The following is a 26,948-nucleotide window of genomic DNA, read 5'->3' as shown; positions in this document are numbered from 1 at the left end:
ATGTGAGCAAAACTAAAGAGCTGATCATGGACTTTAGGAAGAGACAGCAGCAGCCCTACACTCCTCTTATGATCAGTAGGACCCCTGTGGAGAGGGTGAGTAGCTTCAAGTACCTCGGTGTAAACATCTCTGAGAACCTGACTTGGACTACACACATCCAAACACAGGTTAAGAAAGCCAGGCAAAGACTGTACCATCTGCGACAGCTGAGGAAATTCAGGGTCTCACCAGCAATCCTGAAAACTTTCTATTCAGGGACCATAGAAAGTGTATTGACTCAGTGCATCTCAGTGGAAACAGCTCCAATCAGGACTGCAAAGCACTACAGAGAGTTGTGCGCTTAGCTGAGCGCATCTCAGGGTCTGCTCTCCCCTCTCTGCAGGACATCTACCTCAAACGCTGCAAAAGTAGAGCTGTTAAAATCTTCAAGGACTCTAATCACCCTGGTAACCAGCTATTCACTTTGCTTCCATCTGGTAAGCGCTTCCGTAGCCTGATGGCAAAAACTGAGAGACTTAGGAGGAGCTTCTTCCCTCAGGCCATCAGGCTCCTAAACTCTAACTCTGTGTCATAACATCACTTGACTCCATGTAAATATCACTATATCAATAAGCTATTCATATTTTTTTCTACCTCATATTGCTGCTATTTAAATACCCTGTACAACTTTTTTGCACATTCCTCTTTATTACTATTTATGTCAACAACATACTGACCTGCACATTTATATTTATATTTTTTTATCTTTTATTTTATTCTTTTTATTTTCCTTTTTTTCTACTTTTCTTTTTCTTAATATTTGTATTCTATACAATTGCACTGTCCTTGGAGCGGACCTGACTCACATTTCACTGCTGGTTATACTCTGTATAATTGTGTATGTGACGAATAAAAATCTTGAATCTTTATTATTATTATTATTAATGTTGAAAACAGTTGTGCTACTTCATATTTATACTGAAACCATGATATACTGCTATTTAAATGTTAGAAATTAATGCTTTTATTCAGAAAATATACATGACATTGATTTAAAAGTGACAGTAAAAACATTTATAATGATACAAAAGGTTCAGTTTCAAATAAATGCTGTTCTTTTGAAATTTCCATTCATCAAAAAATTCTGAAATAATGTTTCCACAAAAATATTAAGCAGCAAAAACTGTTTGTAACATTGATGATAATACTAAGAACCATTATTAATAACTCTGCGCCAATTCATTATATTAGAATGAAGGATCATGTGACTGAATACTGGAGTAATGGCTACTGAAAATTCATCACAAAAATAAATAATATTTTAAAGTATATTCAAATAGAAAATAATTTCAAATTGTAATAATATTTCACAATATTACATATTAAATTATAATGTCACAATTAACAGACTATTCTACTAATATTCTACTGCTTAAATTAGATGGTGAAAATGATTACAGTATTGTTCATGAACATTAAACATTTTAGGCTTGTTTTGCCTTGTGTGACTCTGTGTTTGACTTTACAGCACTGTCCAAGGCCTCAAAAGAGGTGCTGCACAGTAGAAATCTCAAGCAGTTGCTGGAGGTGGTGCTGGCCTTCGGCAACTACATGAACAAAGGACAGAGAGGCAATGCTTACGGCTTCAAAATCTCCTCACTCAACAAGATCGCAGACACCAAGTCCAGCATCGACAAGTGAGAAGATAGGGAAAAAAAATTAACAAGACCGTTATTTCTAGCTTTTATATTCAAACATATATTGTGGTCTTTGCCCCATTGCAGGAATATCACTCTCCTACACTACCTGATCACCATTCTGGAGAAGAAGTACTCTAAAGTCATGATCTTCTCAGAGGAGCTGCAGAACGTGCCGGAAGCTGCAAAAGTAAAGTAGGTATATCTGCGGAGTGGCTGGTGTGCGCTTCTATCGTCAGCTTTGCGATTTACAGGCCTTTAGGGTCTACTTGTTCTAAATGGATTTTGGAAATAGTTTTTGCGTTGTCACTCCCACCCATCACTGGGCTTAAATCCATGCTGTGGGTCATACAAGCTTTTGGTTACTCACATATGCAGAGCAAAACCCTAAATTATAGTCGGAGGAAATGGGGCCCTCGCCTCTCCTGGCTCCTGGGTGCTGAAATATATAAGTGGAATAGAGATACATGCATACCACCATAGCAGAGAGATCTCCACTTGATGACCTCTCGAGATCTGCATGCTGCTGTGAAGTGCGTGCCAGCAAATTTGGGCCAAATTGTGAGTGATTCGCTTGTGACACTCTCACCCTTTTTGAAAATAGCCTTATTGCCTTAAAAGGGCTATTCAAATGTACAGTAGAATGGCCACTAAACTACTTTTCAGTCGCGCCAGCGAGACTAATGTAATCATGCTCGGTCCACAAGTGAAGTCACAAGACCGTGATCTCATTTGAGGGGGTGTAAAGAATGATATGAAGGATTCTGTTTGTTTGACTCAAGTCTATAAGTCAGTGTCATTTATTCAGCAAATAAAAATATGTTCCAGGGTCACAAGGTACAGTGAGTTTGAGTGGCCAGTCAGCAAGTTCAGACAGGTTTTTCCGTAACCATATCTTTGTGTGCTTTGACGGTTCAGTCTGTTACAATGGCCTGTTTGTGTGGAGGGATGAATAAAGGCTGCACAGATTGAAGACAAGTGGCTATCAGTCCTACTGAGGTCATTTGTGCAGCTAAGAATAGCTCAGCTCGAAACAGAGCCGTTCACACACACTATTCACCGTATCGGACTAATGGAGTCACTTTAGTGCTATCACAGGGGTTAAAGTTCAGATAAATGCCTGTTAGACATATCTGTGCTTCTTATCAGTGTGGCCTGTTTGGATAAAAGGCTAAAAATGGTCAGCATATGGAGATTTTTGTTATATGGCCATATATTTCAAAAAAGGGCCCATGTACAGCTGACTGTGACAGATGTACAGTACATACAAAAATATTTAATAATTAAATTGAGCTAAAATATATACAATTAGTATTAAGATATAATATTTAAATGTGATATAAATATTAAAAAACACATTTTGGTAAAAAAGATAAATATTTAATGTAATTGTTTAAATTCGATTCAAATTTCAACATTTACATTATTAAAATCAAGTTTGATTTTTTTAATATATTATTTTAATGGACCTGACATAACAATTGTACTGAAATGAACAAAGATTAATAAATACTGCAACAAATGTATTGCTCATTGTTAATTAATTTAGTTAATTTAATGCATTAACTAACTGTTGGGACCTCAGTGTAAAGTGTTTACCCCGCTCTTTTTTAAGTTAAAATGCAAGTACAATAAATTTATGGAAAATGAAACCAAGTATATAAAAATGCATTTAAATTCAATTTATATAAAAATAGAATAATTAAAAAAATGTGTTTAAAAAAAAAATGAACTTGATTCAACTTGCCACTTTTTTATATCCTATTTCTGTGTCCTTTTGTTATGGATTTTATAGTAGACTGACTCAATTATGTTTTTATATAATTTCTCTTTACCTGGAGGACAGCTTAATTTAAAAGTGTCACAGTTTACCCCAATCTCCTGTAGAAAATGCCTTCTTGATTACACTGGGATCTCTATGATTGTGTCTTTCCAGCATGACTGAACTGGAGAAGGAGATCAATAATCTTCGCAGTGGCTTGAAGAGCGTAGAGAGTGTAAGTGCTGCATTATGGGATGATATTAGACTCAAAATGATTAATAGATGCACGCACAATTATCCATGTACTGCATAGATTTTATGCATGTATCTTACTAACCACAAACAAATGTCTTTCAATTTGAGTCTGTGGAATTCAGGATTAAATGATTGTGCAGCGATTTTAACAAATACAGACATGTTTGAGCATAAAAATGTTGTGATCTGCATTAATATGTCATAAATTGCTCATACAAAAAGGAATCCGTGTATTTGTGAATCAGGTGACACACGTGCATTTATTGACATCTTGTTTGCATTAATCTTGTTCGGTTCATTTGGATTTTGAGACTTCATTTTCGCAGTTTGCAGTATTTCACGACGCCCACACACACAACTACCAATGCACAAAGCCCAGTGCAATTCATTAACGTGTACACGATTTTAAAAATTCTCAAATGTGCGTCACTACACTTAAACAAATGCTTTTCAGCCAGTGTCTGCATTTTTAATACAAATGTTATAGTTTGTATTAAACTATCATAATTTGTGCATGCAGCGATTAAAATGTGCATTTGTGGATCAGGCGACGCACGTGCATTCATTCACATCTCTTCTGAGTCGATTCTATTTGATTCATTTAATTTTGAGACTTGCATTCCGCCCGTTTAGCTTTGCCCAATCCACACACACACAGCTCGCGATCCACACGCAGCTGAGCCTAAGAACATCAGCGACCACTAGATGGCACTAGCCCCAGTAAGTAACAACAGTAGCATTTTTAGAGAATTGCTGTTTACACTAAGTGAAAATAGCCATTCTATACATGCTGTAAAAGTAGCAGATATTTGCAATAAGTGTAAATAGTAATTAGACGATATTTATAGGTTACTTATAAAAAATATTTTTTGTAGACAATACTGACTCAGAAAACAGTTTAGTAATAAGTAGGCCTAAATAAAATCCCCAAACATTCATTGTCATTCCATTAGCCAGCAGGCTTTATGCTAATAGCCTATAAAAGGCTCATTGTTTTAATATAGTACAGTTTAAGTTAATGTAATAGTTTAATTCATTGAATATAAACGTGCAATTACTAATGGCTTAAATGAGCAACTATAATAGCCCTTTAATGATAATAATAATAATAATAATACAAGGAAGGAATAACTGACAACGTGCCGCTGAATTACAGAAAAAAAAAAACACAAAGGTACCATCAGGACGTTCTTGTTTGGCTAAATTAATATGAGCTATTCTGTGTCCTAAGACTAGTTAAATTAGAACAAGTTCAATAAAACATTTTTATTATATTTCTACAGGCAGAGTAGAATAGCCAAACCAAAAAGAAACAAAGAAAACACAATGTAACATTCATAAAAGCGTACACAATGGAATGAGCACAGGTGACTGGGGCTAGTGCCATCTAGTGGTCGCTGATGTTCTTAGGCTCAGCTGCGTGTGGATCGCGAGATGTGTGTGTGTGGATTGGGCAAAGCTAAACGGGCGGAATGAAAGTCTCAAAATTAAATGAATCAAATAGAATCGACTCAGAAGAGATGTGAATAAATGCACGTGCGTCGCCTGATCCACAAATGCACATTTTAATCGCTGCATGCACAAATGATGATAGTTTAATACAAACTGTAACATTTGTATTAAAAAATAAGTCTCTATTTGTACAAAATGCTGCACATTGATGTAATTCTTAACTCTGCAGACACTGGCTGAAAAGCATTTGTTTAAGTGTAGTGATGCACATTTGCGAATTTTTCAAATCGTGTACACGTTAATGAATTGCACTGGGCTTTGTGCATTGGTAGTTGTGTGTGTGGGCGTCGTGAAATACTGCAAACTGCGAAAATGAAGTCTCAAAATCCAAATGAACCGAACAAGATTAATGCAAACAAGATGTCAATACATGCACGTGTGTCACCTGATCCACAAATACACGGATTCCTTTTTGTATGAGCAATTTATGATATATTAATGCAGATCACAACATTTTTATACACAAACATGTGTGTATTTGTTAAAATCACTGCATAAACATTTAATCGCGAATTCCACAGACTCAAATTGAAATACATTTGTTCGTGGTTAGTAAGATACATGCATAAAAATGTATGCAGTACATGGATAATTGTGCGTGCATCTATTAATCATTTTGAGTCTAATATCATCCCATACTGCATGATCCTTCTTTTTTTTCAGACTTAAAAGAAAATCATTTAAATAGTTTCTGTCTCTCATGCAGGAGCTAGAATTCCAGAAGAAGCGTCCTCAGGAGTATGGAGATAAGTTTGTGTCAGTAGTCAGCCAATTCATCACAGTGGCCAGTTTCAGCTTCTCTGATGTCGAGGACTACCTCAGCGAGGCCAAAGAACTGGTGAGTGTGCGTTGGACTGCATTTGTTTGTTTGAGTGTGTATCTTTAAGATGCACATCCTGGTGCTCAGCCTTTCCTTCAAAGGCCAGCTGGAGAAACAGGCTGCGGTCACTCTGGACGTCCTGCTGCATGCAGGAGCTGACCTTCAACTTCTCGCTGTGAACGCTTCCTATGTAGTGACCCTGGCACTTTCACTGGCCTCTGGGGGCCCCACAGGACGCAGAGAGCGAACAGCACATATAACTCTTACTGCTTTTGAGAGGTCCATTTGTGCAGAGGGAGTTGTTAACAGGCACGCTACACAATATCTTCCAGTCCTGTGAGGGGAAATGAGTATATAAAATGTCAAGGTTTTCTTTTTACATGGTTTTTGAAAGGTAAAGTGCCGCTAATTCATGATGTTGGGATTTTATGACAGGATTGAGACTGTTTCTAATGTTATAATCTCTCATAAATGGGACAGCCCAATTGTATTTTAATGCATATGTCTTAACAGAGAGGACCTACACATAAATGCACAATAACATGCCACATGTACTGTATAGCAGAAAAGATGTATCTCCAACCCAACCTAGGCCTCCTGTCTGAAGTCTGAGACAGATAAAAAGAGATATAAAAGCAGGGCAAAGGAGAAATAAAAATATGCCCCTTGGCTCAGGCACATACAGGCACACGGAGGAGCTGTTCCATATGGCAGTGATAAAGGCACATCAAAGGCATTGTGGGAAGACTAGGCCTCCTCCCTTGTGGTGAGACGGCACGAGGCAGCAGCAGTGCCATGGCAAGACTCCAGTCCCCTGTGTTTAGGCTGTAATCAGTCACTGGAGAAATCTGGGTTAACAAGACCACTTTAGCGCTTGGCTACCGGTGACCGGATAACTAGCAGTGCGTCACACACTTCATTTACCAGAAGTTCATTAGACCCCCAGAGTTTGTTATGCTACCGTCTGCCCATTTCACTGCAATGTGTTTTTCCTCTTGGTTTACACTTTCTTTGCACTGTAAAACATTTATATATTTTTTTTTTAAATATGAAAATTTGTATTTATTTCATTGTTACTACATTTCACATTTATTCTACATGTTTTGTCATACAAGAGTAAAAATATGGTTTTCAATATTATTATTCTATAGTATCATTATTTAGCAACATTGTTCATTGTCATGTATATGAATAAGTCATTTTATTTATTATATTTATCATATTGTCATCTAACAATTTTGATGGTACTTTTACTACCTTTTTTGAAATGAAAAATTGTCTCTCAGCTGCATTATGGAGCAACAACCACAATTTAATTTTCTTACAAATCTCAGAAATCATTAATGTAACAACAACAAACCAGTAATTTATAGCTATTATTTAAAAAAGTAGTACACACAGAAAGTTGCAAAAAAAAAAAAAAAAAAAGACAAATACATTTTGTTGAGCTATGTTTGTGCCTCTAAATTATTTTAAGAATATTGAGTGTTTTCGAGTTTTTTGGGGGGGGTTTTCAGGATTTTCTTTAAATATTCATGTTCATGCTTCTGTTCTCCAGTTCTTAAAGGCGGTCAAGCACTTTGGTGAAGATGCTGATAAGATGCAGCCCGATGAGTTCTTTGGAATATTCGACCAGTTCTTACAGTCCTTTGCAGAGGCCCGTCAAGAGAACGAGAACATGCGCCGACGCAAAGAAGAGGAGGAGCGCAGGGCTCGAATGGAGGTTCAGGTCTGTGAAGGTTATTTTTAATTCAATTAAATGTGAAATTTTGGAAATTAATAATTAATCTCAATATCATTTATTTATCAATACCTACTTAAGATTGTTAGTTTTTGAAAGAAGACTCTTAAACATGAGTTTACCTTCTCGTTGCTCTACGTTTGCCCTCTGCTTATTTTGTTTTGGATACACTGCTTGTTCCCTTCATCAAATCATGTTGCATAGCATCACATCTTGTCATTACTTCCTGTTTTTGGTTTGTTTAGAAGTATTTTGTCAGTGTATTTGAACACCGAGTCCCAAATTTTCACACGTTAAAAAATAACCTCACGTTGTGTCAATTACGTTTGCCTTCGAAACTTTCGTCCATCAGAAAATTTGGATCAGGTTTGATTTTCTGCGTTTTCGCTTCCGTAGCAAGCATTTTGCAGGGCTCACAAAATCGCTAGCCCAACGTCCCAGGGCTATTGTGTTTTTCAGTCGGGCAACCAAACTGTATCGCTGCCCTGCCCGACGGGCTACCTTAAATACAGGGCTCCCACGCAGTGTTCCCTCTAAGCTGAGCGCGCGCGCAACCGCGCAGAAGAAATAATGTCAAAAATGAGTTGGGAAGCCATTTGGCAAACCGCTATAAAGCTTATGTCACGACAGAGTTAGAGCCGGTGAATGTGGTTTACAGGTTTCATAGAAAGAGAACGATATGCACCAAATCTTTTAAAGTATCTTTAAAAAAGAAAGAAAAAAATTTCTTACCCCAAACTTTTGAATAGTTTATATTGTAACACAAAATCTCTATTTTGACTAAACACTGTTCTTTTTAACTTTTTATTTAAAAAACATATCACAGGTCCCAAAAAATACAGTATAAAAAAAAAAAAAGCAGTACTGTTTTCAACTGTTTTCAACATTGATTAAAAATCAGCATATTAGAATGACTTCTAAAGGATCACGTGACTCTGAAAATACTGCCTTGCTTTACAGGAATTAATTACATTTTAAAGTATATTAAAATAGAAAACATTTATTTTAAATTGCAATAATATTTCACAATATTATTTTGTGAAATAATATTCAGTATTTTTTTATCAAAAAGATTTGATCAATACCTGTTTTCTCAGGTAACCTAAAATGTACATCATTTAGTTACATCAAGGGTCAAATCAAATAGAAATAGCACATTAAAGTTAAAAGTTACACACTTTTTTGTGTGCATGCTGTACAGGTCTGGTATAAAGAATGCTTTTGCTCAGGTGCCCGAAATGTCTGCCCAATAGAGAATAGTTTTGCTCAGCAAGAAAAAAATGAGAGGAACATTGCTCCCACGGGTCCTTAAATTTGCTACAACTAAACTGATGAGTTTTTAAGGCCTTAGACAGTTAATGGTATAAGAAATAATTTTTAAAATTGCCTTAAATAGATTAAGAATTCTGCAGATACCTTGTAAATAGTAAAATAAAACGCTTTCCTTGATATTCGTTGATATTTGTGTATTGAAAATGTTTTTGATTGACATTTATGGTCTTTATTTTATTTGGGCTAGTTAAATTAATTTTCGGGCTACCACAATCTGAAGAGTACCTGCCCGAAGGGCTACCAGGGATTTAGAAATTTTGCGAGCCCTGATTTTGATAGAAAAAGCATAAAAACTATTTCGGAGTCGGTGTGCAAGGACCTTTACTCAAACGAACCGCACTAACAGAGCAATAGCACCAGAGTTCGTTTTAATCGAACCAAACATGACAAGTGTGAACACGCTTAATCAACTGACAGCATCTGCTGCAATACTATAATAAAGCAATAATGCTCAAGCCAAAACACTCAAGAGGTCCATAACTCATCTCTTCATTCTTCACCCATTCACTGCCAAATCTGACATCATCTTTTCGAAATCTTTCAGCTCAAGGAGCAGAGGGAGAAAGAGAGGAAGGCTCGAAAAGCCAAAGAGAACGGAGAGGACGATGGGGGCGAGTTTGACGACCTGGTGTCGGCTTTGCGTTCTGGAGAGGTTTTCGATAAAGATCTGTCGAAGATGAAGCGCAATCGCAAACGCATCAACAGCCAGACGTCAGACACCGGCAGGGAGCGTCCAATTACCAAGCTTAACTTCTGAACGGCGGTCAAGCAGACCAACCACTGAGACGCATTTCATTACAATCAAACAACATGTCTGGAGGACACTCATTAGCTCCTCTCCTCAGATTAAACTCGATCCCGGGTAGCGGAGGAAAGCATGTTTACCCAAAGACAGTCAGCTTATCATGTGACTATAATGGGAAACCTGTCTAAATGCAGAGAGAAAAGACTCTTAAGAAATTAGGAATACGGCTGCCAAATGAACCTAATTTAATGATTTATTTCATCAAGAGTGCTGGAGCACCAGGATATTATCAGAGAATGAAATAACTGTGGGTTTACTGATTGGATATGAATCAGAAACTCAGGCTCATTGGACCATAGAAACGGCAAATCGTGTCAACCCCAATTTTTCTTACTGTTAACCAAACAATTCGGCAAAAGTGACACTGAGTCTTGGCATGCTAAAGCGTAACTCATATGAGCTCCTCGATTTCTTGCTTTTCTGACTGATTCAAAGTATGTATGAATGTTATTTAAAGATTCAATGACAAGTGTCTGTACATGGGTCACTGAAAAGCTGTAAAGTGACTGTACACCTTTAAGAAAAGGATTTTGCCCTTTTGACAAAGGTTTTTTTTTTTTTTTTTAATAGATAGTGTTTTAAAGGAATATTACTGACATTAATAACCAGGGCTGTGGGTTGCTTTTTCAGAGAGATGACTGCATTGTGATATCCGGTACAGGCTGACTGGGAATGATTTTTTTTAAAGGTGTGTTTTTAGGGGCCTCTGGAGCTCATGTTGTCATGTTAAACACTCATGTTAAACACTGTGGATGGTCATTGTACAGACTCTATGCAGTTTCTGATGTCAAGTGTCGGTCTCACTGTTTGAGGAGTTTTCATGTGAAATGTAGTCAGATTTCAAATGATCCGTAAGTAACTGGATCAAGGCAATACTCTTCTTCCCTTACGTTCTTCCTTCCTGTCTGAAGTCTCTCCTGGTTTTTTTTATCAGCAGCCTAGTTGTATGGTGTAACAAAGTTTCCTTTTTCAGTGTAAGATACCTCCATTGGACTTTTATAATTGAAGGAAAACACAACCTTCCATTGTAAGATGAATCATAAGAGAATAAATGGAAGAATCCGAGTAGTATTTTCTATTACGCTGTCAATTTAAGTCTCCTTTTATTGTTAGTGAATGGTAAGTAAAAAAAAAAAAAAAGGTTTTATAATCATAAATGAAAGTTTTTTTTTAATTAAAAACTGTCAAAAATATAAATGAAATGTCATCACAACCACAAGTAAATCATATAAGACAACACATAGAATCCCACACACTGCTATAGCTTGTCATGTAGTCTTCATCAGGCAAAAAAATTCCAAATGTTATATTAAAATGATTAAAAACCGTGTCACCACACCATTCCTACAGTCAGATGATGTCCCCTGGTGTGCAATATTAGCAATTACAATGTTAAATTTGTCACTCTTTTTGTTTTTTTTACATACAGTAAAGACATCAGTTTTTGGACATCAAGATTTTTAATGTTTTTAAAGAATTCTCTTCTGCTCACCAAGCCTGCATTTATTTAATCCAAAATACAGCAAAAGCAGTAACAATGGGAAATATTTTTACTATTTAAATTAACCGCTGTCTATTTGAATATATTTTAAAATGTAATTTATTCCTGTGATTTCAAAGCTGAATTTTAGCATCATTACTCCAGTCACATGATCCTTCAGAAATCATTGTACTATTCTGATTTGCTGGTTAAACAAAAAAACATTTATTATTATTATGTTGAAAACAGCTGAGCAGATTTTGTTTTAGGTTTCTTTGATGAATAGAAAGTTCAGAAGAACAGCATTTATCTGAAATATAAATATTTTTTAACATTATAAATGTCTTTATCAATTTAATGCATCCTTGCTAAATAAAAGTATTAATTTCTATATTTTCATAATTTAATAAATATTTAATGATTTAAATATACTGACTCCAAGCTTTTGAATGGTGAAGTTTATAGTGTTACAAAAGCTTTTTATTTCAGATAAATGCTGATCTTTGGATCTTTCTATTCATCAAAGAACCCTGAAAAATGTACTAAACTGTTTTAAATATCGATAATGTTAAAAAATGTTTCTTGAACAGCAAATCAGCATATTAGAGTGATTTCTGAAAGATCGTGTGACACTAAAGATGGGAGTAATGATGCTGAAAATTTTGCATCGTCATCACAGGAATATTTTTTTATAATATATTCAATTAGAGAGCAGTAATGTTAAATATATGCTATATTTTACATTAAAAAAAATGCTGTCCAAATGCTTTTGACTGGTAGTGTATATACTACATAACTAATTATATTATTTATAATCCAGAACAGATTATGTGTATTGTATTGATATTTGGAAATGTATAATTTTTACTCATTATTTTTAGGTTTTTTAATTTAATCATTTTCTTTAGTGTGTGTGTGTGTGTATACAGTATATAGAACTAAACAATATAAAAATTTAAACTATATTTTTGTGAAATATGTTTAAGTAAATTGTTAGTGAATGGTAAAAAAAACTGGTTTAAAAAAGTAAAAAAAAAAAAAAAAATGGTTAAACAAAATATATTGAAGTCATATCTATCTATAATACTAACATTATTTTGAAAAGCAAGACGTAACTGTCACAAAAAAACGTTTATTCAATGTCTAATCATGATTTCCTTTATAAAGAGCCTACATCAGAAGATTCAATGCTCTTGAGCTCAGAAAACCTGTCTTACACCGTACCTGCGATCAGAAGCTGAAATATCAGGTGTAACCTTTAAGTCAGCACAGAAGAAAGCCTCCTCTCAGAGCGTCATCACTCTCTTGGGTGAAGCTGGCCACACCGCTGTAGTGAGCATGACCTGTGACCTCCACTACCACAGTCCTGAAGTCCCCACAGGACTTACAATATCACTTGCACTCTCCGCTACCTGCGACGTCACTTGCGTTGCCAATGGAGACAAGAGGCTGTGATGCTTAAACGATTAAAACTAATTTAGTACAATTACGAACAGGAAGTCATCTGTAGGAGAAAAAGACAAGACCTGCAAATCCGTGGCTACAGAACAGCAGAAAATGAACGCAACGCGCAAAGTTTCTAGAAAACCATAGAAAACCATAAACACTTAATATGGCTTAATGTGTTAAGATAGTGCTGTTAAAATATCAAATTCAATATACAGTTTATTAATATAATGAATATGTATATAGTATTTCCTCCCATACCGCAAAACATGGGGTAATGTGGCATAATGGACTAAGATGATAAAGAGCAAACTCAATATGCTCCTCATCATTATTAAAATATACATAACTAATGTACAGGCAGGTGAACTCAGAATAAACGCAGCATGCAAAGTTTCACGTTAAACGTTTTTCCAGATAGAATAAACAGTCTACAGCTCTTTTATATAATTGTCTTTGTCCATTAAGCTATGTTATGTGTTTTATTTAAATGATTTTCTATGGGAGGAAACATTTAACGTACAATTTAACGCACTGCGTCCTTTTAATATCACTTAATGCATTTCATAATGTACGTTCATATCTGCATATACTTATTCCCTTAAGTCCCTTATTATTATTATATTATTATCAAATTTAGTCCATTATACCACAATAAGCGTTTTGCTGTATGTATGCAAGTGACGTCACTCGCGGAAGCGCAAGTATCTGAGAGTCTGAGCGTGCAAGTACTGAGAGTGCAAGTCTGAGCGTGCAAGTACTGAGAGTGCAAATACTGAGCGTGCAAGTACTGAGAGTGCAAGTACTGAGCGTGCAAGTACTGAGAGTGCAAGTCTGAGCGTGCAAGTACTGAGAGTGCAAGTACTGAGCGTGCAAGTACTGAGCGTGCAAGTACTGAGCGTGCAAGTACTGAGCGTGCAAGTACTGAGCGTGCAAGTACTGAGCGTGTAAGTACTGAGAGTGCAAGTCTGAGCATGCAAGTACTGAACGTGCAAGTACTGAGAGTGCAAGTCTGAGCATGCAAGTACTGAACGTGCAAGTACTGAGAGTGCAAGTCTGAGCATGCAAGTCACTTGACATCACTCGCGGAAGCGCAAGTATCTGAGAGTCTGAGCGTGCAAGTACTGAGAGTGCAAGTCTGAGCGTGCAAGTACTGAGAGTGCAAGTCTGAGCGTGCTAGTACTGAGCGTGCAAGTACTGAGCGTGCAAGTCTGAGCGTGCAAGTACTGAGAGTGCAAGTCTGAGCGTGCAAGTACTGAGAGTGCAAGTCTGAGCGTGCTAGTACTGAGCGTGCAAGTCTGAGCGTGCAAGTACTGAGAGTGCAAGCCTGAGCGTGCAAGTCTGAGAGTGCAAGTACTGAGCGTGCAAGTCTGCAGCCAGACCTTATTGGAGACAACACCTTCAGTAAAAACGTCAACAAAAAGATCACCTTAAAATTTAATAAATGCAGCTGTTTACTAAAAACGACCTTTTAATGTTTTCCTTTTCCAAACTCCAGTTGGAAGGTTGTGCAGCGGCTCTTTATTGCATCTCTGTGGCACAGTTGCCAAGTCCGCGTATTATGAGCGCCTTTGGGCTTCCTTTATTGTAAAGTTGCGTGAAAAAATCCCTGGTCGCGGGTTGCGGTTTTTTGGGCTTATTTAAAAAAATATGGTTGCTTGTTAGGGAAATCTGACAAGCAACTTCGTTTCTTTATTTATGTTTGCGTATTCTCCAATGAATTGATTGACACTCTGTCTGCCAACCAGTGCAATAATATAAAAGTAGCCGTAGCGTAATTTGCCATATGTTCCGCCCCTCATAGGAGAAAAATCACATTCAAAATGAAGGCGCGTGGCGCTGTAATCCAACCGATGATAGAAGTAGTCGTAGAAAGGAGTGGGATGACTTTCTTTTAGCCTAATTTTAACAATGTTTTTGTAATGTATTAATTATCACGGGCTGTAATAAAAAACAAGTAGTCATATCCTAATACTGAGTAAATACATTTGGTTCGAATAGCCTGGAAGATGTCTTAAAATGTATTTCTTTTTTTAACATTTAAACTTAGACCACATTATTAGATTACCTTTTGACTTCATGAATACACATCAATAACAGCTTAATGATTTTTTAAAATCTTTTTAAATAATCTTTTTAATATTATAGAATATAATATTTCCTTTTTAATATAATATATATTATAATTTAATATAATATTTTAATATATTTTTCTATAATATTTATTTGGCATTTAGTTTTTTATGTCATTTATTTGATAGTTATGTATACATTATTTTATTTTAATTGGTAGAAAAACCTGTTTTTGACCTCAAAATAAAGTGCTTTCCCTCTGAGGACAAGCAGTTTCATGGTTCTTGGAATCCTTTATAATTAATTAAAAACAAATATTGCCACATTGATGGTCCAAGAATGACCCTTATATGTTTTAGGCTATAATATGTGGCTATGTTACAGCTCCCCTTTGAAGCTCTTGTGCTTTTCTCCTTTTCCATTTCTACAATCCTATTCTGCTCACAGGTGATTGGAGATGAGTTTTGTTCTTTTGTTGCAGCTAATTTTTGTAAAATAGCTTCTGTTTTTGCTTTTCAGATAAAAGAGTGGTTTCAGTTAAATATGTTGCAGGCTCATTTATTGGTAATAAAAATTTATAATAAATAATATTGATGATAATAAATCATCCAAAAAATATTGGGCTTGTTTTTGAAGTTTTTTGGTTGCTTATTTGTCTCGAGAGTTGGCAACTGTGCTCTGTGGCCTGGATGAGAATGACACATTTAATAAACTGAATAATGTAATCATCCCCGAAGGGCCACAATACTGTAGCCCTTGATTTTGTTGTGTTTTGAAAAATGTTTTGTTTTAACTTCTGCATGCGACCTGATGACGTCACAAATAGAACTGTCGTCAGCATATAAAAAGCGCGAATCTTTGTAGGTTTTAAGCGGGTGTGTCTCACTCATACTGGAAACGGAAGCTAAAGAAATAGTCTTTAAGAGAAGCAGTCTATCAGCGGAAGTTAAAATCAGCTCGTAAGTGTATTTACTTGTCTCGGTGTTTATCTCAGTTGCCGTTGCTAGGAAACGCTTATTTTGCTTACTATGTATGATTTGTTATACGTGTATAAAAAAGGTTCCTATACCGCGGCAGCCCTCGTGTAAAGCCCTCCTCGTGTGAAGACAGAAGAGTGTAAAGACCATCGTATGGAGCGATTTTTGTGCCAATATGTATCAAACAAATCCAGTGTTTTGCAAATAAACACAATCTGCTTTGCAACGAAAAACTCGACTTTCAAACAAACGCAAAGTGATTTTCAAATACAAAACTCTATTTGAGAGAAAATGCAGCGGTATGGACAAATATATGTATTGTGTGTTACAACTGTGAGACTCATTTGCCTTTTTATGAGGAAACTTTTTCTCACAAATGCGACAGGCTGATTTTCTCACACGCGTGCGGGCAGATTTTCTCACACGTGCGAAACAGAGCGTGCGCAACAGAGGATAAGAGGTACGGAGAATGGATCAGTTTTTATAGGGAAAGACAGCCTAGTTAAATGTTTAGCCAGGTCACTCCTGATTTTTGAACTAATCAATCATGTTAACAACTTTACAGCACTTGTTGTGAATTTCACTGACACTGTAGTAGGGTTGCTTTGTGAAAATCTAAATCTAAATGGTTAATTATAGATCTAGTAAGACAGAAACTCACCTGTTCCCTACTCATATTGGTCTGAAAAGGTAAAGAGGTGTTTCAGGTCTCGGGAGACTAGCGTAAATTGACCAACAGCGCCATCTGCTGTTATTGGAAAAGAAAGTTGCTCAATTGCACATGTGAGAAAATCTGCCCGCACGCGTGTGAGAAAATCAGCCTGTCGCATTTGTGAGAAAATCAAGCCAAGTTTCCTCATAAAAAGGCAAATGAGTCTCACAGTTGTAACACACAATACATATATTTGTCCATACCTCTGCATTTTCTCTTAAAGAGTTTTGTATTTGAAAATCACTTTGCGTTTGTTTGAAAGTCGAGTTTTTCTTTGCAAAGCAGATTGTGTTTATTTGCAAAACACTGGATTTGTTTGATAAATATTGGCACAAAAATCGCTCCATACCATCGACTCTACCGTGCGACTCCACCGGACAGGGACCCTGGCAGAGGACAATAAGTAGGGATTTTTAATTATCCTCATTCCTACTACTTGTTTCACTTCTGTTTTAGTTTATATAACCTATTCTTACTATGTGTTTCCACATCAATACTATCACTACCACTCGCAAACGTCACGAGACCCATTCTGTTTACACCACCATGCATGAGTTTCAAGGCAACAGAGTTCACTGGGCACTTTAATTCAAAAGACATAGACCTTTACATTGCAAAACGCAATAGATTAAACATAACAGATCCCTATAGTCCTACTCCGTAGACTCTTTAAAAGCCTACAAAAGCCTGGAGGGCTATAATGAGAGAATATGTCTGTGATACATTACTCAATGCTGCAAAAAAGCATGTAAGTAGGCCTACGTTAGAAACCTTTAAAGCTCCCTCAGCACAAACACACATATGCTGATCTGGTCAGTTGCACTAGTGCTCCTAAATATTTTTTCATAGTCGCACGCAGTAGTTTTCAATCGCAAATGCGACTGAAATGGTCGCACTGTAGAGTCCTGCTTGGACGGATTATTGCGTCCAAGAGAAAGGTCCTCCTTATAGTCATTGTGAGTCAACTTGGGAAGGCCATGGCCAAGTTATGCGGTGACTACCGTTGATCTGGAATGAACTGAACTGAACTAAACACCAGTTTCGTTTAGCGGGCCATATTCTTTGGCCATGTTGTGGGCGCCACTCCAAGGAAAACAGAAGCAAGAATGCCTGAGACAAACATGGTGCCATACAATCATTAAAGACCTACACGCCATTGAATTATCATGGGATAACACCGAAACAGTCGCGACCAACCGAGCTCACTGGAGACTGCAACACACACACCCCTATTCAAAAATTACACTGGCAAAGCAACCTGAATTAATTAGTTTGGAATGGTTATACAATTAACACGTTATATTAACATTACATAACACACCAACATAGCAATCACAGGATATTTGGTGAAAATGATTTTATATAATGAAATATATAAAATTTTATAAAATGAAAGGGTTCCACTCAGAACAGGCCTCGCCATGGTCGACCAAAGAAGTTAAGTGCACGTGTGACGTATGAGTGCTGCCAGCATTGCTGCAGAGGTTGAAGGGGTGGGGGTCAGCCTATCAGTGCTCGGACCATACACCGCACACTGCATCAAATTGGTCTGCATGGCTGTCGTCCCAGAAGGAAGCCTCTTCTAAAGATGATGCATAAGAAAGCCCGCAAACAGTTTGCTGAGGACAAGCAGACTAAGGACATTGATTACTGGAACCGTGTCCTGTGGTCTGATGAGACCAAGATAAACTTATTTGGTTCAGATGGTGTCAAGCGTGTGTGGCGGCAACCAGGTGAGGAGTACAAATACATTTGTGTCTTGCCAACAGTCAAGCATGGTGGTGGGAGTGTCATGGGCTGGGGCTGCATGATTGCTGCCGGCACTGGGGAGCTACAGTTCATTGAGGGAACCATGAATGCCAACATGTACTTTGACATACTGAAGCAGAGTCTGGGCCGCAGAGCAGTATTCCAACATAACAACCCCAAACACACCTCCAAGACGACCACTGCCTTGCTAAAGAAGCTGAGGTTAAAGATTATGGACTGGCCAAGCTCCTGACCTAAACCCTATTGAGCATCTGTGGGGCATCCTCAAAACGGAAGGTGGAGGAGCGAATGGTCTCTAACATCCTCCAGCTCCGTGATGTCGTCATGGAGGAGTGGAAGAGGACTCCAGTGGCAACTTGTGAAGCTCTGGTGAACTCCATGCCCAAGAGGGTTGGAAAATAATGGTGGCCGCACAACATATTGACACTTGGGGCCCAATTTGGACATTTTCACTTGGGGTGAACTCAGTTTTTTGGCTAGCGGTTTAGACATTAATGGCTGTGTGTAGTTTTGAGGGGACAGCAAATTTACTCTGTTATACAAGCTGTACACTCACTACTTTACATTGTTGCAAAGTGTCATTTCTTCAGTGTTGTAACATGAAAATATATAATAAAATATTTACAAAAATGTGAGGGGTGTACTCACTTCTGTGAGATACTGTAAATCACTGCTGAACAGAACATAAAACACTGTTCAGACATGTTATAATACATTATGTCTTGATGTGAAGAACTTTTATAGGCAAACAAAACATTTACTAGAAGTTCTGACTAAATGTTTGTTGGTTCAGTCTGTTTTAAAAATCATTTAAATTAAATATTTAAATAGAATTTTAATTTGGGCAGCAACAAAACACAAGATTTCATTCTTTTAATGCTTAATCATGCAGAGTTTTCTGTCATGGATGCAGAGGTTCAAGTCATGCCAGTGGTAAAGGCTGCCACAGCTTGGTGTCTCCGCCTCCCCAATCCAAGATGTTCCTTTCATGGCTGCTACAGATGTTCCTGCAGATGAAGATCCACAATCCATTACAGTAGCAGCAGAGGTTCCTGCCATGGCTGCAGACAGAACTGACTGACTCTGGATCAGCAAAGATGGCAGATGCGGTCTGCAGGCAAAAGGGAAGATAGTTAATATCTTTAATATCTTTGTTTTTATGCAGCAGTTCTAAAATATTTTTATGATGGTTTACATTCATAGTCAACAAATATAGTTGCCAATATTTAATAAAAATTATCATTCTCACAAAAGCTGATGTAAAAAAAAAAGAAAGACATTTCCAACTCACCATGTTAGTGACTTGTTGCAACGTTGAGTTCATGTGAAATTACATGTTGAGCCTTAATAAAAAACTTAATGTTGAACAAATTATGTTGTTGATCCAATTAAATATTTTAAATTGTATCAACGCTTTAAATCAACCCCACCAAAAGATATTTGAGAAAAATAAAACTATTTCAACGGAATACATGGTCAAAGCAGCACTGCATTGATTAGGTTGAAAACGAACAAATAAAATAGTTCCAACAACAAGTGATAGATCAGTTAAGTTTGGGCTATTGCAATCGTGTAAGTAAAAAAAAAAGTTATTGATTATAGCGATAAAGTTGTGAATGTAAAAATAACACGCTTGATATTCAGGGATATTATTAAAAGCTCAATATGTCCATATGGGATACGCCCCTTCCGTGTATTCCTCAGAAGCCCTACATTACACCAGCCCCAATTGGCTGGAGTGGAAATTGAACAGGGAAGTGGTCGAACAGATTTGGAGCAGATATGGCAGAGCGACATTGGATCTGTTCGCATCCCACGACAATGCTCAGTGTCCTCTGTTTTTCTCCCTGAAAGATCAGAGCGCGCCTCTGGGGATAGATGCGCTGGCGCATGAATGGGCTCGCACTCTCCTTTACGCGCTCCCACCGATAGCGTTAATATCCCCTACACTTTACAGAGTGAGGGAGAAGGGACTAAAATTGATATTAATAGCTCCGAGATGGCCAGGGAAATATTGGCTAGCGGAGATCATGCATATGCTGTACGAAGACCCGTGGTCTCTCCCGCTGTGCAGAAATCTTTTGTCACAAGCAGAGGGGGAGATTTTTCATCCTCATCCTCATCCAGAACGCCTGGCACCATGGGCCTGTCCTGTGGGTGGTTCAATTTAAATACAACCGGTCTGTCTGACGGCGTTATTAGAACCATACAAAATGCTAGAGCTTCATCGACTAGGTCTCTTTATGAATGCAAATGGGGCGTGTTTGAGCGCTGGTGTAAACAAACAAACAAAAAATTATACTGACTCCAAATGGTATAAGTGTATAATGTTAAAAAAGCTTTTTATTTCAGATAAATGCTGATCTTTTGATCTTTCTATTCAAATTAAATATTGATAATAGTAATAAATGTTTCTTGAACAGCATAAGCATATTAGAATGAATTCTGAAAGATCACGTGACACTGAAAAATAGAAAGCAGTTATTTTAAATAGTCAAAATATTTCACAATATTGCTGCTTTTGCTGTATTTTGGATCAAATAAATGCAGGCTTGGTGAGAAGAGACTTCTTTAAAAAAAAAAAAAACATTAAAAACCTTACTGTCCAAAAACTTTTGACTGGTAGTGTACATGTATATCACTGATTGAAATAGTTGACTTACTTTGAAATGTTTCAATTAACTGGTAGAGATTCCACTGTTGCAGTGTTTCCTTCACGGAAGAATCCATTGTCTAAAACATAAGTATAAACACATTTAGTACAACACATTGAACAAAAACATGCAAGTCATAGCTTCATATGAGAAATGGCTGCAATTAGAGGCTGTTCTGTAAGATGCATAACAATATTCAATATCATATGAATAAACCATAAAAACACTTTTAGTGTTATTAGTGCTGGTAGCTTTCCAAACACTTGACACTGGTCCTGGTTTGACCAGCAGGCATCAAATATTATTACTTGCCTATAAGGCCCTAAATGGTTTAGCTCCTGCGTACCTAACTTGTCTTCTACCACGCTACAATCCAACCCGCTCCCTAGGGTCGCAAAACTCTGGACTTTTGGTAGTACCTAGGATAGCAAAGTCTAAAGGAGGTAGAGCTTTTTCACATTTGGCTCCCAAACTCTGGAATAGCCTTCCTGATAACATTCGGAGTTCAGACACACTCTCTGTTTAAATCTAGATTAAAGACGCATCTCTTTAGCCAAGCATTCACATAATGCATTTTATAATCTTGTACTGCAGTTATATCTGATCAAAAGTACATTATTATTATTCTTTAGCTTGGGTTGAACAAATAATTTTTGCTTAGATGGAACAGCAGCTACGCTAATTATGTCTCTATTTGTTTCTGTTTCTGTCACGGGATTAACATCCCATGGTAACTAGGAATTACAGAAGCTTCAGTCTGGATCCAACCCTTAAATGATCTGAGATGACCGAACACCTGAGAAAAGATGATGCCAACCCCTCAGAGGATGCCAAAGCTCAGACAACATACAGAATTACCAAATTTTGCCATAAGTTAAATATATTAAGGTTCTGCAATATATAAATATATTGTGGAAATTTAATTTCCTGTAGAGCTGCTTTGCAACGATTTGTATCGTAAAGCGCTATACAAATAATCTTGAACTGTTGTGTCACGAACGCTTGTAAGCAGTGAATCATTTTGAGAAGCAATTGGTTTAATTGATTCGAAGCTTCGTTTCTCCCATCACGTCTTTCTTATGGGAGAATTGTATTATTTTTTAGCCTTTTATTTTTTTTACAGAGAATTCACAGGATTTGAGTGCTTCTCTCTGGACTAAGCTGGTTTGAGCTGCCGCTGGACCGAAAGTTAAATGGTCCGTGCGGCGCGGTTCAAATTAACACCAATGCATTTTCATTTTCCCATAAAAATTTAAATTTAAAATGATAGATTATAAATGTTTACAATTATACACTCACAAAAGATGAACAGTACAGTCATATAAAATCTGTTTCATTCACATAATGGGGGACTCAAGAACGTGCAAAGCACTACCACCCTCTTCACCTCGAAGCAAACTTAAAACACAAGTTCCATTTCATATATCATATAGAGTTTATTGCAATGTTTGTCATATTCTGTTAGAATTCATGTCTGTTTTGAATGTGAAATGAGAAAGATTCAGCCAGATGGCGCAGTTATGACATCCAGGAAATATGTCAGATATGATGCACCACCAAAAGTCAGAGGAGCTGCTCACATTTTTAGCCAATCAGAAAATGAAGATGATACATCCGTGTTAAGATGATATGTATCTGATATCAGTCACTGTAAGATACCATGTCTGGGTCAACTGAACGGAGTCAAAACACACACTGACGGTCATAAATGCATCAGACGACTAATTTGTATCCCTACAGACAACAGGGGCAGTGCAGTGCCTCTTTCTATGTCGTTAGCTGTTTCGCACTTAAATTGTGACATGAAATGATGAACAAACAACAACTGCAGTGCTAACATTTAAAGAACAGAACACACAAAATGTCACACACATTCCTTTTGGTTCAAACGATTCATATTTTTGAACCAGTTCATTGAAACGAACCGTTCGAGCGAACCGATTCTATCAAATGATTCGAACGTCCTGGAGCTCAGAAAGGTGTGTTCTACTTCAAGTTCAAGAGGATTGAAGGCGGAGTTAAAACACTTCAAACAAACCTTTGACGCGCGCAGTGGTCGTTTTCACTTCCAATGCTTCCAAAGGTGCAGTTTGTGAAATAATTGAGAGAGGAATTGTCAGCAACCTGAGACAGCAAAACGCGTTCATTCATAGTGAGTTTGTAACACTTTCTGTATTTAATGAGTGGTTGAACTGCAAGTCATGAATTGTGCCAAACAATATCTTTATGTTAAGCACGTCGCATGGCTTTTAAAATTAAAATGAATCACAGCTTAAGTTCATTAACTTTGCACATCAGTTTGTATAATTAGTTGTTTTTAAAGAATGATTATTTGATGAAAACTAGTTCGACCATTTAGAGTAGACAGTGGTTGTAGTGCGAGAGAGCTGAGAGTGAAGGTTATTAAACCGTAAAAGGTTAATCGAAAGTAATTAAAGCATACATTGTCATCAATTTCTGGACTAATGGTGCTTTCCAGCTTTTCACTTTTATGTGCCTGCTCATGTTCATGTTTATTTCACACTGAATTAATGCAACTATTTGTAACGCAGTTTAGTTCTGACACAGTATTTGAGTGTTTTGGAAATTTAAACAAGAAAAGTGACACATAATGGAAGTTTAGGAGTTAGTTTTCCTAATTTCTCCCGTGCAAGTGATCAGCTCAGGTGAAAAGATCTAAGATGAACAGATTTGACCAAACACACCAGGTCTGGTCACCCACCCCATGTCCTGTCTTTTGTTTTTGATCAGGTATGGGTTAAACAGTACTGTCCATATGTATAAGTTATATGATTCTTTCTAACTGATTATCAGTGGCATCCCCACCCATGCCTGTATCACACCGCACCTAACAGGTCTTTTCAGAATGAGGCTTTGTCTGGTCTTGCTGTTCCACTAATTAGTTAGGTGTTTTGGGTCTCAGTCATCATTGTAATGTAGTAGATGTGTTTGGAGGGTGCAAAAGAATGGCTGTGTATAACTAAGTTTGACTTGAAAAATGGATTTGTTTTTGCATGATGACCCTAAAATGTGTTTTAGTTTTGTGAAACTGAAGCCATCTTTGAATGAGTGTCACATTGGTAACCGTGTCCTTGCAATAATAGCACCACAGGCAGTGTCATCTGATACAGTTTCACTTGAAGGGGAGCAGCGAGAATGAGGACGTGTATGTCATCTCATGACACTGCGCATTATGAGTTGTATTTATGAGACCCCAAATACAGCTGTGCTGTAATGTCACTTGTGTAAAGGGTCATCTGTGGAATTAACATCATAGCATGTAGGCTATATGCCCTTTGTTTGACTGAACTTAAGTACTTTTAGTTGGTGAAAGCCTGTCAAGAACAATTAGGTGATTTTTTTTTTTCACCCAAAAATCAAAAGTAAAACCAAGCAAACAAACAAAAACAAGAAGTTATTTTTCTACAAAGAACGAAGGCTGTTTTAGGACCACTGCACTTTGTTTTTAATTTTTAATTAAATTATTAATACAATTTATTTATTTTAATTTAAATTAAAAAATATATTAAAACCAGACTAAAGGCAATACATGCAATAAATAATATGCATGATTCTAAATGTCATTTGTTTATACACATATATCCTACACTTATGTACACATATAATATATACATAGTCCTACGTGTGTGTGTGTGTGTAATTATTTATTTCCTTTAATTTGGGGTGAAACTTTGTTTAATCTTAGTGTCAGTTAACTAGGTATGCGGTTTGGATTACAGAAACAATACAGGTGCAGTCTTAGACTTAAATGCTTATTTAAGGGAATTATGGTAAATGAAGATGAAGTTTACGCATATGCACAATGCATAGTGCAAGTATTAGCTGACACAGAATGCTTTTTGCCTGTCATCCATCTATCCTATTAATAGCATCAGACTCCATGCCAGTCTCTCCATCTATTTTGCCCTTTCTCTTACTCCTCTGTCAGTTAATCTGTGCACGTATGTGGAAAAAAGTACATGGACAGCTGGTAACAATGTCTGCATATTCCCAGTGCAGTATTTGCCCTTTTAATGCCAGTATTGGCAGCAGTGAGTTAGGTTGCTGTTTCCACATCTATGACTGTTTTAGATGGTGAGTCTGAATCTCACCCAGAAACAACAGGTGTGTGTGTATTTGTGTGTGTGTGTGTGTGTGTGCGTGCGTGCATGTATGCGTGTGCTGAATGATTATTCTGGAAGAATCAGGAGTGATTCAAGCAGTGCCCTCTAATGACCATTTAGTAATTTTCACATTTAATAACAAGGTCGAGTGTTCAGAAGAGTCTTTGACGGTGCCTCTACCTGTTATGCTTTCAAGATACTCATTCAGAGTTCATATGAGCTTGCATTTGTGTTGATGTCAGCATGTATAAGAGCAAGAACGACTTTTTTTAACACCTATTAACAAGATTTTTAGAAGAGATTTCTCTTCCTTTAAAAAAAAAAAGAATCACTCTTTCCTATTTCATCTTTTTTTTTTTTTTTTTTAATCTTAAGTCTTCCTGGTTGATCTCTAAAAAAACAGAACAGCGTTACAAAACGTGCGTTTATCAGGAAACAATACAGGTAACGCAACTTTCATTTTGTAATTTGGTATTTGCGTACTTTTTTTTTAACTTGACAACCAAAAATGTGTTCAAATACTTAAATTGTTTGACAGTTTGCATTTTTTTTTTTAAATTTGACAAACAAAAATGTTATAATAATACTTATACTTACAAATACTACATAACATTTTATTTTTTTAAACATTTTATTATTTTTGCAGTTTTTGAGAACAACATAATAATAAATGATAAATATAAATATAATATGTATATAAGTCTGATCATTTTGATATTGTCAATATAATGATGATGATAATAGTTAAAATTATATTTACTTTTTTATTGTTATTGTTGTAAACAACTATAAATTGTTCATATAAATGTAATACATAATACATTTAATATATCACATGTTCATAATAATACTTATTGTCAACAACAACAATGTTAATAATGGTTTACTTTTTAAATTATTATTATTGTGAACATAAATTCTAAATATAATGTCATATATAATATTAACAAAAGTAATTATCATCATATTGTTATTATTAGTCAAACAGTAAAGATCACAATCAAAATAATTTAAATCTAATCACAATTAAAATACAATTTGAGTGTATTAAGCGTATAATCACTCCTGTATATACAGTAGTCAGTGTAGCATTTCAGTAATGATAATGATTATATCAAGTCATTAGCCCTCAGGCTGCCTGTGTGACTGTGTTCATATGTGCATTTATTATTCACTTTCCTTTGAATCGTACTTCCGTCTTGATTCACTTAGTAACTTATTGTTCTGTATTCATTGATTAGACATTATTGGCATTGTCTGTGGTTTTGGAATATGATTAGCGTAATCTCCCCAGGACACTTCCTCCTTTGCTTTCCTTCTTCACAATTGGTATCTTCACAATCTGTTCATGAGCCCTTTCTTCCCCAAACTAATTCACAGTACCATCAGAATCTTTTGTGTAATTAAGAGTCTGTTGATGGAGCTCTCTATGTTGCATCTCTGCAGTGTAGTATTTGAGACCTCGCCTCAGATTGCACCTCGCAATTTTAATCTGCATATAATTAAAGAAAGGGTCAGCCTTTGTGCCATATGAAACTGTATTGTTCTCTTTGTCATGTTCTCATATTTGCTAACTGATGCTGAATCAGTTATGTGAAGTTGTTTGTCTCCTGATCAATATCAAAACAGGCAACAGTACAAGTTCACAGTTTTTTTTTGTTTTAAATCTACTTTATCAGTGTGTCTCCAACAGCACAGGAGGTGAAAATGTAAAATGTTGTGCTTACTGATTTAGAAAGAATGAGATCTAATGACATTTTTAGAAGTGTGCTGCTTATAACAATAAATAACTATTTTATTTTTTATTAT

At 36.5% G+C, this 26,948-nt stretch overlaps 3 protein-coding genes across 6 annotated transcripts in view; all 3 read left to right on the top strand.

The window, feature by feature from the left end:
- The window catches only part of LOC306880240 (disheveled-associated activator of morphogenesis 1-like), an 89,939-nt gene extending 78,696 nt beyond the window's left edge, over positions 1-11,243 (top strand). For all 4 annotated transcript variants that reach the window (XM_079433626.1, XM_079433623.1, XM_079433625.1 and 1 more), the window contains 6 exons: positions 1,508-1,676; positions 1,764-1,871; positions 3,613-3,673; positions 5,912-6,043; positions 7,584-7,754; positions 9,643-11,243. In XM_079433626.1, coding sequence (XP_079289752.1) covers positions 1,508-1,676; positions 1,764-1,871; positions 3,613-3,673; positions 5,912-6,043; positions 7,584-7,754; positions 9,643-9,855 — 854 coding nt within the window. In that variant the 3' untranslated portion in view covers positions 9,856-11,243. The remainder of the gene's footprint in view (positions 1-1,507; positions 1,677-1,763; positions 1,872-3,612; positions 3,674-5,911; positions 6,044-7,583; positions 7,755-9,642) is intronic.
- The window catches only part of LOC306880185 (creatine kinase B-type-like), a 985,569-nt gene that overhangs the window by 437,694 nt on the left and 520,927 nt on the right, over positions 1-26,948 (top strand). The window lies entirely within an intron of this gene.
- Positions 23,041-26,948, top strand: part of LOC306880355 (nesprin-2-like) — a 100,603-nt gene continuing 96,695 nt past the window's right edge. Inside the window, exon 1 of the mRNA XM_079433851.1 lies at positions 23,041-23,167. The gene's annotated coding sequence lies outside the window, so the exon portion shown is untranslated. The remainder of the gene's footprint in view (positions 23,168-26,948) is intronic.

Source organism: Barbus barbus (assembly GCF_936440315.1).
Source record: "Barbus barbus genome assembly, chromosome: 14".
Taxonomy (NCBI): Eukaryota; Metazoa; Chordata; class Actinopteri; order Cypriniformes; family Cyprinidae; genus Barbus; species Barbus barbus.
Note: the sequence above shows the minus strand (reverse complement) of the source record. Positions and strands in the feature narration are given on the sequence as shown.